Source organism: Euleptes europaea, chromosome 12, assembly GCF_029931775.1.
Source record: "Euleptes europaea isolate rEulEur1 chromosome 12, rEulEur1.hap1, whole genome shotgun sequence".
Classification (NCBI taxonomy): domain Eukaryota; kingdom Metazoa; phylum Chordata; class Lepidosauria; order Squamata; family Sphaerodactylidae; genus Euleptes; species Euleptes europaea.
In genome coordinates this window covers 5,804,928-5,817,474 of record NC_079323.1, presented here as the reverse complement: position 1 = coordinate 5,817,474, position 12,547 = coordinate 5,804,928, and the positions used below count along the sequence as shown (strand labels likewise).

General features: G+C 48.1%; 1 protein-coding gene across 1 annotated transcript in view; it reads left to right on the top strand.

Annotated features, from left to right (window-relative positions):
• INTS4 (integrator complex subunit 4) overlaps nt 1-12,547 on the top strand; it is a 30,292-nt gene that overhangs the window by 1,687 nt on the left and 16,058 nt on the right. The window contains exons 2-10 of the mRNA XM_056858743.1: nt 1,342-1,539; nt 3,283-3,400; nt 4,610-4,716; nt 5,893-6,078; nt 6,631-6,681; nt 7,310-7,398; nt 8,563-8,683; nt 10,381-10,452; nt 11,970-12,144. Coding sequence (XP_056714721.1) covers nt 1,342-1,539; nt 3,283-3,400; nt 4,610-4,716; nt 5,893-6,078; nt 6,631-6,681; nt 7,310-7,398; nt 8,563-8,683; nt 10,381-10,452; nt 11,970-12,144 — 1,117 coding nt within the window. The remainder of the gene's footprint in view (nt 1-1,341; nt 1,540-3,282; nt 3,401-4,609; nt 4,717-5,892; nt 6,079-6,630; nt 6,682-7,309; nt 7,399-8,562; nt 8,684-10,380; nt 10,453-11,969; nt 12,145-12,547) is intronic.

Sequence of the window (12,547 nt, the reverse complement as noted above, 5' to 3'; positions counted from 1 at the left end):
GCCCTTCACATGAGACTTTTTAGGCACCTTAAAGACTAAACACAACTTCATTCCAACATAAGATCTCAGGTTCAATCCCCAGCATCTCCAGTTAAAAGGTGATAGGTAGGATTGCCAACTCTGGGATTCCTGGAGATTTGAAGGTAGAAGGTTGGGTCTCGGGAGGGGTACCACAGAGTCCACCCTCCAGAGCTGCCATTTTTTTTACTAGGGGAACTGAGCTCTGTAACCTGAAGATCAGTAGTAATACTGGGAGATCTCCAGACCCCTCCTGGGGGTCAGCAATCCAAGTGGTAGGTTGGCTTTGGGGACGGGAGGGACCTCAGAGGGGTATCGTGCCATAGAGTCCACCTTCCAAAGCAGCCATTTTCTCCAGGGGAACTGATCTCTGTAACCTGGAGACCAGTTGTAATTCTGGGAGATCTCCAGCTACCACCTGGAGACTGGCAGTTGTAGTGGAAGACCTCCATCTGAGACCCTGAAGACCTGCCAGTCAGAGTATAAAAGACTGATCTTGATGGATCAGTAACCTCACTCAGTATAAAACCACTATGTGTGTTCATGCAGAAGTTCAACAACTGTGCAGGGGCTTTCTCTGTTCCCCACCTACCCTCTGGAATTGCTTGGCTGAGGAGGTCATTTGGCAAACTATGTAAAATAGTTTTTCAGGAGAGCTTTTCTGTAGGTATTAGAGCTATACAGAATAGTTTTGCTCATGTGTGTGTGTGTGTGTAGAGAGAGCAAGTGTGGTGTAGTGGTTAAAGTGTCAGACAAGGGTGTGAGAAACCCAGGTTTGAATCCCAGCTCTGCCATGGAAACTTGCTGGGTGACCTTGGGCCAATCACACACTCTTGGCCTCGACCCTGGCCATATTTGGATGGGAGACCTCCAAGGAATACCAGGGGCTTGAAGTGGAGGCAGGCAATGGGAAACCACCTCTGAATGTCTCTTGTCTTGAAAACCGTATGGGGTTGCCGTAAGTCAGCTGTGACTTGACTGCAAAAAAAAAAGTGTGTCTCTGTGTGTTTATAAACACAACAGAAGACCTCTCCCCAGTACCTCTGGGGTGTAGAGGTTAAGAGCGGTGGTTTGGAGCGGTGGAGTCTGATCTCCCCACTCCTCCACATGAAGACAGCTGGGTGACCTTGGGCCAGTCACAGCTCTCTCAGCCCCACTCACCTCACAGGGTGTCTGTTGTAGGGAGGGGAAGGGAAGGTGATTGTAAGCTGGTTTGAGTCTCCCTTAAGTGGTAGAGAAAGTCGGCATATAAAAACCAACTCTTCTTCTTTTGCTCACCTCACTCTTGCATGGACACAGCCTAATGCTTGCGTTACCTTTCAGCAACAGCAACATGAAGAAATCGCAGCCAAGAAGCTCCGGCTGACCAAGCCAAGCAAGTCCGCAGCTCTCCACGTGGATCTGTGCAAGGCCACGTTGCCTGCTGATGCGCTGCAGTACCTGCTGCAGTTTGCCAGGAAGCCAGTCGAGGCTGAAAGCGTGGAAGGTGTCATCCGCATCTTGCTGGAGCATTTTTATAAGGTATGGAAAGAGCTTCGGATTGGCTGATAGGCCTGAAGGCTCAGGAAGGGGGTAGCGGTGCTGTGGGAGAGCATCTGCTTGGCATGCAGAAGGTCCTGGTTTCAATCCCTGGCGTCTCCAGTTAAAAGGATGAGGTAGGCCAAGCGTCCGTCTCAGTAAAAGCCAGGTTCATTTAGGGAGGGGGCCGTGGCTCAGTGGTAGAGCCTCTGCTTGGCATGCAGAAGGTCCCAGGTTCAGTCCCCGGCTTCTCCAGTGAGAACGGTGGGGTAATAGATGATGTGAGAAACCTCAGCCTGAGATCCTGGAGATCCAGTGCCAGTCTGAGTAGACAATACTGACTTTGATAGATTGATAGTCTGATTCAGAATAAGGCAGCTTCATGTGTATTCAAAGTACAGATCCGTTGCCAGTCAGAACACTTTGATAGTAGAAGGCATCTGCATGTAAAGAAAGAACTCAGTGGTAGAGCATCTGTTTGGATTGCTCAGAAGGTTTCAGGTTCAATCCCCAGCATTTCCAGTTACAAGGACCAGGCAGTAGGTGATTTGAAAGACCTCTGCCTGAGACCCTGGAGAGCCAGGGGGAGGGGGCATGGCTCAATGGTAGAGCCTCTGCTTGGCATGCAGAAGGACCCAGGTTCAATCCCCAGCATTTCTAGTTAAAAAGAAGCAGGCAGTAGAAGCAGACTTCCGCCTGAGACTTTGGAGAGCTGCTGCCTGTCTGAGTAGGCAATACTGACCTTGAAAGAACATTGTCTGATTCAGTATAAAGCAATGTCACATGTACCAATGTGGCAGTCAGCGAAAAAAGCATCTTTCTTTCTCCTTTACAGGGGACTGTTTGCTCCCAGCTGTGAAGCAACCCAAACCAAGAGCTGAGCTAGGGCGTACGTGTGTGTAGATGGAAATAAACCTGTCTCTCAAATCTAATAATTTTATCTTTAGACAGCTCAGGGTAGTATACATGGTTCTCTTCGTTCCAATTTTATTATCACAGCCTAATCTGCCTCACAGGCCAGTCAGGAAAGTGACTAGGGCGTGCTAAGAAAAGGGGACTTAAGTCAACAGATTCTCATGTGCGTTGTATAAGGGAGTGGGGGAATCTTTGCACATGTGAAACATTGGAGCTGCATTGAAACTGCTGTATTTGTGGCCTTTACTTTTTAAGTTGTGCTGCCTTTCAGAAAATCAGGCTGTGGGTATAGTATACCACCTGCCATATTTTAAATTATTTTATATAGCAGCCATGTCATGATTTTTAAGGTAGTTGATTTTCCCCTTTTCAGAAGCAATCAATGAACTAGCTGAGCTGGCATGCTTCAATTTTACCTGCATTCTGACTTACTTCTTCAGTGGGGTGGGATTTGTTCAAATCACTGACTTATAGTTCAGCTTGTTATTTATTAGGGTATTCTCAATCTTCCCCACCCCCTCTAGATCAAATATCATGTCACATTTTAACTTTGAACAAATGTTATTTGTACTCCATGAATTCCAAATACTGGATTTTTTGTTTACGTGTATGTGACAATAGCCTTTGTTTATTTTTTTTCAATTAATAAAGTTTTTTTAAAGGAAAAAAAGAAAAGGACTTAAGTCCATATTCCAATCGGACTTTTGTTTTTAAAGAAATATCATGCAACAAGCACCAAGTGAATAATCTGCCCCGGACACCCAGACGGTGAAAGGTGGGGCGAGGAGCATAGGTTGCTGGCGTTACCATTCTCCCCTTGTGTCGCCCTAGGAGAACGACCCCTCCGTCAGACTGAAGGTGGCTTCCTTGCTGGGCCTGCTCTCCAAGACTCCTGGGTTTTCTCCCGACTGCATTCTGGACGACGCTGTGAACACACTTCAAAACGAGAGTACATGGCTATTGTTATTTTTTCCAAACCAAATCTGATGCAGGATTCAAATCCTCCCAGCTCTTACTTAAGGGTTTTGTGTGTTCTGCTTTCAAACAGAATACAAAGCAGGGAAGGGCTCTGGCTGAATAGTGGGGCGCCTCTGCCTTGTGTGCAGAAGGGAAAGGCCGTTGTTCAGTGGCAGAGCATCTGCTTTTCATGCAGAAGGTCCCAGGTTCAATCCCTGGCATCTTCAGCTAAAAGGATCAGGTAATAGGTGATGTGAAAAGACCTCTGCTTGAGACTCTGGAGAGCTGCTGCCAGTCAGAGCAGACAATACTGACCTTGATAGACTGAGGGTCTGATTCAGTATAAGGGAAGGGGACATGGCTCAGAGGTAGAGCATCTGCTTGGCCTGCAGAAAGTCCCAGATTCAATCCCAAGGATTGGGTGGTAGGTGATGTGAAAGACCTACACCTGAGAATGGAGAGCTGCGGGGAGGGGCCATGGCTCAGTGCTAGAGCATCTGCTCAGCATGCAGAAGGTTCCAGGTTTCGTTCCCAGCATTTCCAGTTGAAAGGACCAGGCAGTAGGTGATGTGAAAGGCAGCTTTATGTGTTTAAAGAGAAGCCACTGCTCTAATGGTCAGGAAGTTCTTCCCAACTACTTTTTTGTGCTGTCAAGTCACAGCTGAGTTATGACAACCCCCCCAGAGGTGATTTGCCATTGCCTGCCTATGCATCACAACCCTGGTACTTCTTAGAGGTTGCCCATCCAAATACTAACCAGGGCCAACCCTGCTTAGCTTCTGAGATCTGACGAGTTCAGGGTAGCCTAGGGCTATCCAGGCCAGGGCTTTGCCAAAGGTTGCTAGAGAATGATGTTGCCTCTCTTCTGGTCTTCTATTCCTTGCTCTTCTCTTTCCCTCCTGGCCTGGTTCATTTAGGGAGGCGGCCGTGACTCAGTGGTAGAGCCTCTGCTTGGCATGTAGAAGGTCCCAGGTTCAATCCCCGGCCTCTCCAGTGAAAATGGTGGGGTAATAGATGATGTGAAAAACCTTGGCCTGAGACCCTGGAGATCCACTGCCAGTCTGGGTAGACAACACTAACTTTGATGGATCGATAGTCTGATTCAGAATAAGACAGCTTCATGAATAAGAATCTTCATGAATAAGAACCTTTCTTTTTGGCCATTGTGACTGTCAACGGTGACCACATTTTTCCTCTTCAGAGTCACACCAGGTCCTGGCTCAGTTGCTGGATACTCTGCTGGTGATCGGGATGAAGCTCCAAGAGAGCCCAGCGGTACGGGTACGCCTGGTTGACGTCGCCTGCAAGGTAAGCGGGGCTGCTGGGAGGGACCATGGCTCAGTGGTAGAGCATCTGCTTGGCATGCGGAAGGTCCCGGATTAAATCCCAAGCATCTCCACTTAAAGGGACCAGGCAAAAAGGTGATGTAAAAGACCTTTATCTGCCTGAGACCCTGGAGAGCTGCTGGTGATCTGAGTAGACAATACTGACTTTGATGGACCAAGGGTCTGATTCACTATAAGGCAGCTTCATGTGTTCACTTTTTAAAATTTCTATTTTAAAAATATTTCTGTTTTCTTTTAAAGCAGTTTTGAAATAGTTAAAAGCCAAGTGACGGATGGATTTCTTGAGTTCAGCAAAAGCCCGATAATCGGATCCTTCTTTTCAATATGGCAGCAAGCGCAGATAACTTACAATGTAATAAACCAAAGCTCCGGTCTCACGAATGTTGCCTTGTATCGAGTCAGCCCATTGGTCCGTTTGACTGAGTATCCTTTACTCTGTTTGGCCGTGGCTCTTCAAGGGCTCGGGTCTTACCCAGGATCTGATCCCTGAGATCCTATAAATGGAGACGGAGATTGAACTTGGGGGCTTCTTGCAGGGAAAATGAGTGCTCTTCTTCCCCCTGAAAACGCAGCCTTGTTGCAGTCTACTTGGGAGGGGACGGGTCTGCTCTTAAAGGGACTGCTCCCTTTCTGTGCATGTGCTTTTGCAAAGCTGGGTATTCCTCCTCACCTTTCTTCAACAGCTCCCTGCCAGGAGCTGCCTTCCAGCCTCTCTTTGGTTGGTGCCTTCCTGCACATTTCATGAAGGTTTCACTCCCCTCTTTTGTGCTTCGCTTTGAGGGAAGAGGTTGGATGGGAGGGAGAAGCCAGAATGGGTGTAGGGAGAGAAACCCGAAGTCAGGGCTGTGCATGGAAATGGCAAGAATTTGCCTCGCTCTTTCCTCAAAGCAGAATTTAAGTTCGTTATAAAGCAGCATCTTAGAACTGCGGGAGAAGAACAAGGAGGGAGCGAAGTGACCTCTAAAGGTTGGTAAAATAATGAATAATGAAAAGGAAGCCTCAAAGCAGTCCAGCAGGGATCGCGAGCTAAATACCCCTGCATAAATGGCCATGGTGTCCATTTGAAAACTGGGACTCCTCTGATAAAGGAGGATTGATAACCTGTTATTCTGATTGATGATCTATTTTCGCTCTTCAGCATCTGACCGATTCCTCCCACGGAGTGCGGAACAGATGCCTCCTGCTGATTGGATGCTTGGGGACCATGGAAAAAGGCGCCTTGAAAGAAGCAGAAGGCCAGCCCGCCAAAGACGTCCAGAAGATCATAGGGGATCACTTCAACGACCAAGATTCTCGAGTGAGGACCGCAGCCATCAAGGCGATGGTAGGTGTGGATGGTGTCTCGTGGCGGCTGAGAATCTGCGCGGAAGCCGTTTCATTTTGGGGAAAAGATGCTGCCTTTTGCAGCAATTGGGAGGAAATGATTCCCCACTCCTCCACATGAAGCCAGCTGGGTGACCTTGGGCTAGTCACAGCTCTCTTCAAACTCTCTCAGCCCCACCCACCTCACAGGGTTGATTTGAATCTTCCTTAAGTGGTAGAGAAAGTCAGCATATAAAAACCAACCCTTCTTCCTTCTTCTCTCAACCTTTCACCTTTCTCTCCTTTCTCTTTTCCTACCTTTTGCAGCAAATAAGTTGTTCAGACTGCAGTGCTTGGTGGTTTCCAGGACAGTATTTGCCCAGAGTTTGCACGGCAGCTGAAAAACGTTTTTTTATCTCTGTAAAATCATCTTTGCATCTAGGGTTTGTTTTGTTTTTTTGTAAAATTTGCTGCTGAAATATTTTAGTGAGGTTAAAAAAAAGTAGAGGCTTTGTAATAACTGTTTCAAATTCTTTTAAGGGGTGTATTTATTGTTTCCTCTATTTGTTTTAAGCTCCAGCTTCACGAAAGAGGATTGAAGTTGCAACAGACAATTTACAGCCAGGTAATTACAGAGTTATAAATGCAGCCAGGGCCGTCCCGTTGGGAGGGTCTTTGGGAGGAACTCTGGCGATGACGCCTGGGTCTGGGTGCCCTTCACTTAACGCCCCCCCCCCCAAAAAAAAATTGGTGTTCTCAAATTCCTCCGTTATCCCTTTTGCATCAGATCTCAACAAAAAGAGACAGGAAAAAAACAATTTTGTACGACAGCAAATTAAAAGTCAACCTCGTGCTTCATGTTGGGTCCCGAGCCTGGCTTGCTGGGGAGGAGGGTGGTCTATAGATTTAAAAAAATAAATAAAATAGATAATTATAAAACAGTTGCATTGTAATTGGACATATGTGATAGTTTCAGAAGGTAGCCATGTTGGTTTGCGGTAGAAGAACTAAGATTTGAGTCCAGCAGCACCTTAGAGACCAGCCAGATTTTTAGGGTACGAGCTTTCGAGAGTCAAAGCTCCCTTCGTCAGAGCTTTGGTATCTGACGAAGGGATCTGTGACTCTCAAAAGCTCATACCCTGAAAATCTGGTTGGTCTCCTAAGGTGTTACTGGACTCAAATCTAGCTGGAAATATACGAGTTACTGTTTAAAGAGGCACATGGCTAATATCTGGCTGGAAACTTCATTTCAGGCCTGTAAACTCTTAACAGATGATTACGAACAGGTCCGGAGTGCCGCGGTTCAGCTTACCTGGGTCCTCAGTCAGCTTTACCCAGAAAGGTAGGTATGAATTATAAATTAGATCCAAAATAAGGTGCGTGGATGAGGGATGAGCATCATGTTCTTTGCTATAGCAGCATTTGGGAGATCTGTGTCCGAGGAAAGGTGAACGACTGTCCTTCCCTTGCTTCCTTTGTTTGCAGAGGTCTTTGAAAACTAAACACACAACGCCTTATACTGAATCAGACCTTTAATTCATCAAAGTCAGTATTGTCTACCCGCCTAGCAATAGCTGTCCAGGGTCTCAGGTGGAGGTCTTTCACGTCACCTCCTGCCTGGTCCTTTTAACTGGAGATACCGGGAACTGAACCTGGGGCCTTCTGCATGCCGAGCAGATGCTGTACCACTGAGCCACAGCCCCTTCTCTACAGCTCGCCAGGCGCTCAGGCAGAGGTCTTTCATGTCACCTCCTACCTGATCCTTTTAACAGGAGATGCCAGGGATTGAACATGGGACCTTCTGCAGTGGAGCATTTACTGAAGAAGTCACTGTACGAAACAAATTTATACCCGGCAACTTGTTTGAATTTGATCAAAGGAAGACTATATGTGGATACTAAAACCTGCATAAGCTCACCACTTAGTATTGGTTAAATTTGTATAATCGGAAATTTGAACTGACTGTGATAAGACTGTACATTATATTTGGAATTTATTTTGAAATATTATTTGACTTGTGGTTTGAGTGTAACCGACACAGAACACAATCTGAAACACAGAACACTACCTGTTGAATTAGCTTTTTGTATATTTGTTTGGGACTATCACTGTATTAACTGTGATGTATCATTTGTAAGTTTTCTGATTCAATTATAAATGTAAACAGTTGAAACCTAAGTTGCATATGATTTGGAACTTTCCCTGGTGAATTAGAAATCTAAATATGGGTAATTTCGTGTTAGAAATCATTAACAAGGAATACTCCCAGACAGAGGGTACTACTTGACAGAGGTTTGTTTACTGGACATTTTAGTACCTTCATTCGCCTTTAGGATTATTGGTTTATACCTTCTGCATGCCAGGCAGAATCTCTACCACTGAGCCACGATCTCTCCCCAAAGGATCTTCTGCTCTCCATTAGTCAGGCAGCTGTTTTTACTACGATATGTCTATACAGCAGCATGTCTGATGCGTCTCTGCATCCCATTCTCCCCCCCCCACCCAGCATTGTCCCAATCCCTTCATCTAACGAAGAAATCCGTCTGGTCGATGACGCATTTGGAAAGATTTGCCACATGGTCAGTGACGGCTCGTGGGTGGTGAGAGTCCAGGCCGCTAAGCTGTTGGTAAGTTCCGAAGTTCCGTTTTTCCTTGACAGCCAGCATGGTGTAGTGGTTAAGAGTGGTGTTTGGAGCGGTGGGCTCTGATCTGGAGAACCGGCTTCGATTCCCCACTCCTCCACATGAGTGGCGGAGGCTAATCTGGTGAACTGGGTTGGTTTCCCCACTCCTCCACACAAAGCCAGCTGGGTGACCTTGGGCTAGTCACAGCTCTCTCAGCCCCACCTACCTCACAGGGTGTCTGTTGTGGGGAAGGGAAGGTGATTGTAAGCCGGTTTGAGTCTCCCTTAAGTGGTAGAGAAAGTCGGCATATAAAAACCAACTCTTCTTGTTGGGGGGGGGGGCGCAATACTACTGCAGTCAGGACCGTAGAATGCAAGGGGATTCATCATGTCCCGCTGCTTTTTATCTCTGAGCTGCTTCTTTGTATGGCTTAGCGAACCTCTCCCTCTCAAGGTTGGAGGAGAAGCTACTAGGAATCTGCAAGACGGGAGCCTCACGGTGCCTGTTCCGGTCACACGATGTGTCCATGCTTTTCATCTGATTTTTTTGGGGGGGAGTCTCCAACTATTTTTAAAAGCATATGGCATTAATGAATGTATTAGAAACAGTGCCGGTGTCATTGTGCTCGAGCGATAAGTCCGCTTCCTGCTTCAAGCGGATGCAACATGAGGTTTGCCATTAGTTTGTTTTTCAAAACGCAGATTGTTCTGTCTTTTTTCTTTGTTTGCTCTCTTCACGCTCTGCTGATCCTTTCCCCATTATTAGCTGAGCCTCAGATTACTTCTCTTTCATGCTTCCGTCGTTCCTCTCTTGCCGCCGCTTTTCCCTTAAATGCATCCTCTTTCTCCCAACGGCTCCTTCCCGGATACTTGTACCCTCTCCCGCCCCAGCTGCTTAAACTGTTGTCTTTTTTAGATCGTAAGCCTGCTGGCAGGACTCTGCCATTCTAGTTACGGTGTCTTATTGTTTTGGCACTTTAAATAATGGTAGAAGAAAGTGCCGTCAAGTCACAGCTGATTCCTGGAAACCCTGTAGGGTTTCCAAGGGAACAGACAGAAGGGGTTTGCCATCGCCTGCCTCTGTGTCGTGACCCTGGACTTCCTTGGTGGTCTCCCGTCCAAATACTAACCAGGGCTGCCCTGCTTAGCTTCTAAGACCTGATGAGATCAGTCTAGGCCACTCAGGTCAGGGAAGATGAACAGAGATGGTTTGCCACTGCCTGCCTCTGGTAGCAACCCTGGACTATCTTGGTGGTCTCTCGTCCAAGTACAAGAGAGCCAGTGTGGTGTAGTGGTTAAGAGCGGTGGAGTAATCTGGTGAACCAGGTTGGTTTCCCGACTTCTCCACATGCAGTGTGCTGGGTGAACTTGAGCTGGTCACAGCTCTCTGAACTCTCTCTCAGCCCCACCTACCTCACAAGGTGTCTGTTGTGGGGAGAAGAAGGGAAGGAGATTGTAAGCTGGTTTGATACTCCTTAAAAGGTAGAGAAAGTCAGCATTTAAAAATCTTAATTATTATTATTCCTCCTTCTCTTCCTCCTCCTCCTCCTTCTCCTACCACAGCCGACCCTGCTTAGTTTCCGAGATCTGGCGAGATCAGTCTAGCTAGCCTGAGCCATGCAGGTCAGGGCATTTACTTTACCTGCAATATATTCCAAATTGCCTTGTTTCTAACTTGGTTCCTTTCTTCCCTTCCTCCAGGGATCCATGCAGCAAGTTAGTTCTCACTTCTTAGAACAGACCCTGGACAAGAAGCTGATGTCTGACCTCAGGGTATGGAAATATGTGTGCTTCCCCCCCCCCCTTCTGGGGTGAGTCCTAACATGCCCAGCGGGTTTCTTTTAATTCCCCCCCTCGTGTAGTTTCTGAGCCAGGAGGCGTCCTTGGAAGCCAATGAAAGTTGAAGCGCCATCTGTGTTGGAGAGGACTTTGTAGACTAGTCATTACTCCCCCGCCTCCTTTCCTGGAAACAAGACTTTGCCCATCTGAATGACAGCATTTGGGCTTGGAGGCTAGAGAGCCAGTGTGGCGTGGTAGTTAAGAGCAGCCAACTGTAATCTGGTTAAGGGTGGTGGATTCCCCACTCCTCCACATGAGCGGCAGACTCTAATCTGGAGAACCAGGTTTGATTCCCCACTCCGCCACATGGCGGACTATGGTGAGACCACACTTGGAATGCTGTGTACAGTTCTAGTCACCACACTTAAATAAGGATATTGTAGAGCAGGGATGGGGAACCTCAGGCCCAGGGGCTGTATGCGGCCCCCGAGGACATTTTTTGTGGCCCTCGGGCACTCCGGGGGCCTGCCGTGGAGGCGGGGCGCAGGGTGGCCCTCCCTGAGGGTGTTCCTGGGGCCGCGGCTTACAGGGGCGCTGCGGTGCCCTTTGGACCTCCTCTCGCCGACCAACTGGTCTGCGAGAGGGGAGGGGGAGGGATGCTTCCCCCAAGGCTGCCCCCTACGGCTGCGGCATGCAGGAACGCTGCGGCACATTGTAAGCCCCTCTCGCTGCCTGTCGGCTGTTGAGCAGCGAGGGGTGGGGGGAAGAGGCCGGCGGCTCCCAGCAGCAGAGCATGCATGTGGGAGCCAATCGGGCTTTGGGGGGGGCTTTTGTGGACTGGGGGGGAGAGGGTATGGAGACTGGGGCCTGGTCGCCGCCGTGTGTGTGTGGAGGCGGGGAGGCTGGGGCCTGGTCACGCTGGGCCGGCGTGTGCAGGTGTGTGTGTGTGGGGGAAGGCTTTTCTCTCTTTTTCTTTTTCTGTCACTTTCTCCTTTCTCTACCTCTTTTTCTGTCTTTCTTTGTCTCCCTCCATCCTTTTCTTTCTTTCTCCCCCTCCATTTCTTTTTCCCTTTCTCTCTCTTTCTCCCTCCCTCCCTTTTTCTCTTTCTCTATTTTCCTTCCTCCCTTCCTCCCTTGCCAATCAACTGTGGGCTACGCCTCCCTGGCGCCTTGTTTGCTTGGGCCTACCGCTGGCTGCCCTCCCGCCTGGAGTCATGATGCATACCCATTCTCTCCAGGATCAGAGGAACATACCTATTATATTAGGTGCTGTGGAACACAGGCAGGATGGTGCTGCTGCAGTCGTCTTCCTAGAGGCACCTGGTTGGCCACTGTGTGAACAGACTGCTGGATTTGATGGATCTTGGTCTGATCCAGCGTGGCCTTTCTTAGGTTCTTCAGTTCCTGCATTGTGCAGGGGGCTGGACGAGATGACCTTGGAGGTCCCTTCCAGCTTTGTGTTTCTTGTCTTTCCAAACCCTGATTGTCATGCTAATCTGTGACATCCACAGAGGAAGCGCACGGCCCATGAACGAGCCAAGGAGCTTTACAGCTCCGGGGAGTTCTCGAGTGGCAGGAAATGGGGGGACGACGCTCCCAAAGAAGAAGTGGACACAGGGGCCGTGAACTTAATGGAATCGGGCGCTTGCGGAGCCTTCGTCCATGGCCTGGAAGACGAGATGTACGGTACGTGGAAGCTCTCCTGCCGACACACTTGAGTGCCTTTTTTTGTGTAGTTTCTTCCAAGAATCCATGTTGACCTCGTGCCTTTTATCCCCCATTAACATACCAATTTTAAATCCAGGCGAATTTGCGTGTTACCCACATTTGCTGAGGAAAGGGTGCTCTTGCATAGGAGACAGTCGACGGCCTTCAATATCTTCTGTTACAGCGTGGTGTAGTGGTTAAGAGCGGTGGTGTTTTTTTTTTTAGGTTTTTTTTTTTTATTATTCTAATTGGGGGATACAAGGAAAAGGCAAGGGATAGGGGAAAACCGTCCAATATAAAAAAGCACTGTTTTGGTCATATAAATTCAAAAACATAGTCAGTATTCGAACTGTTATTTAACAAGCATATTCATTAGTCAAGT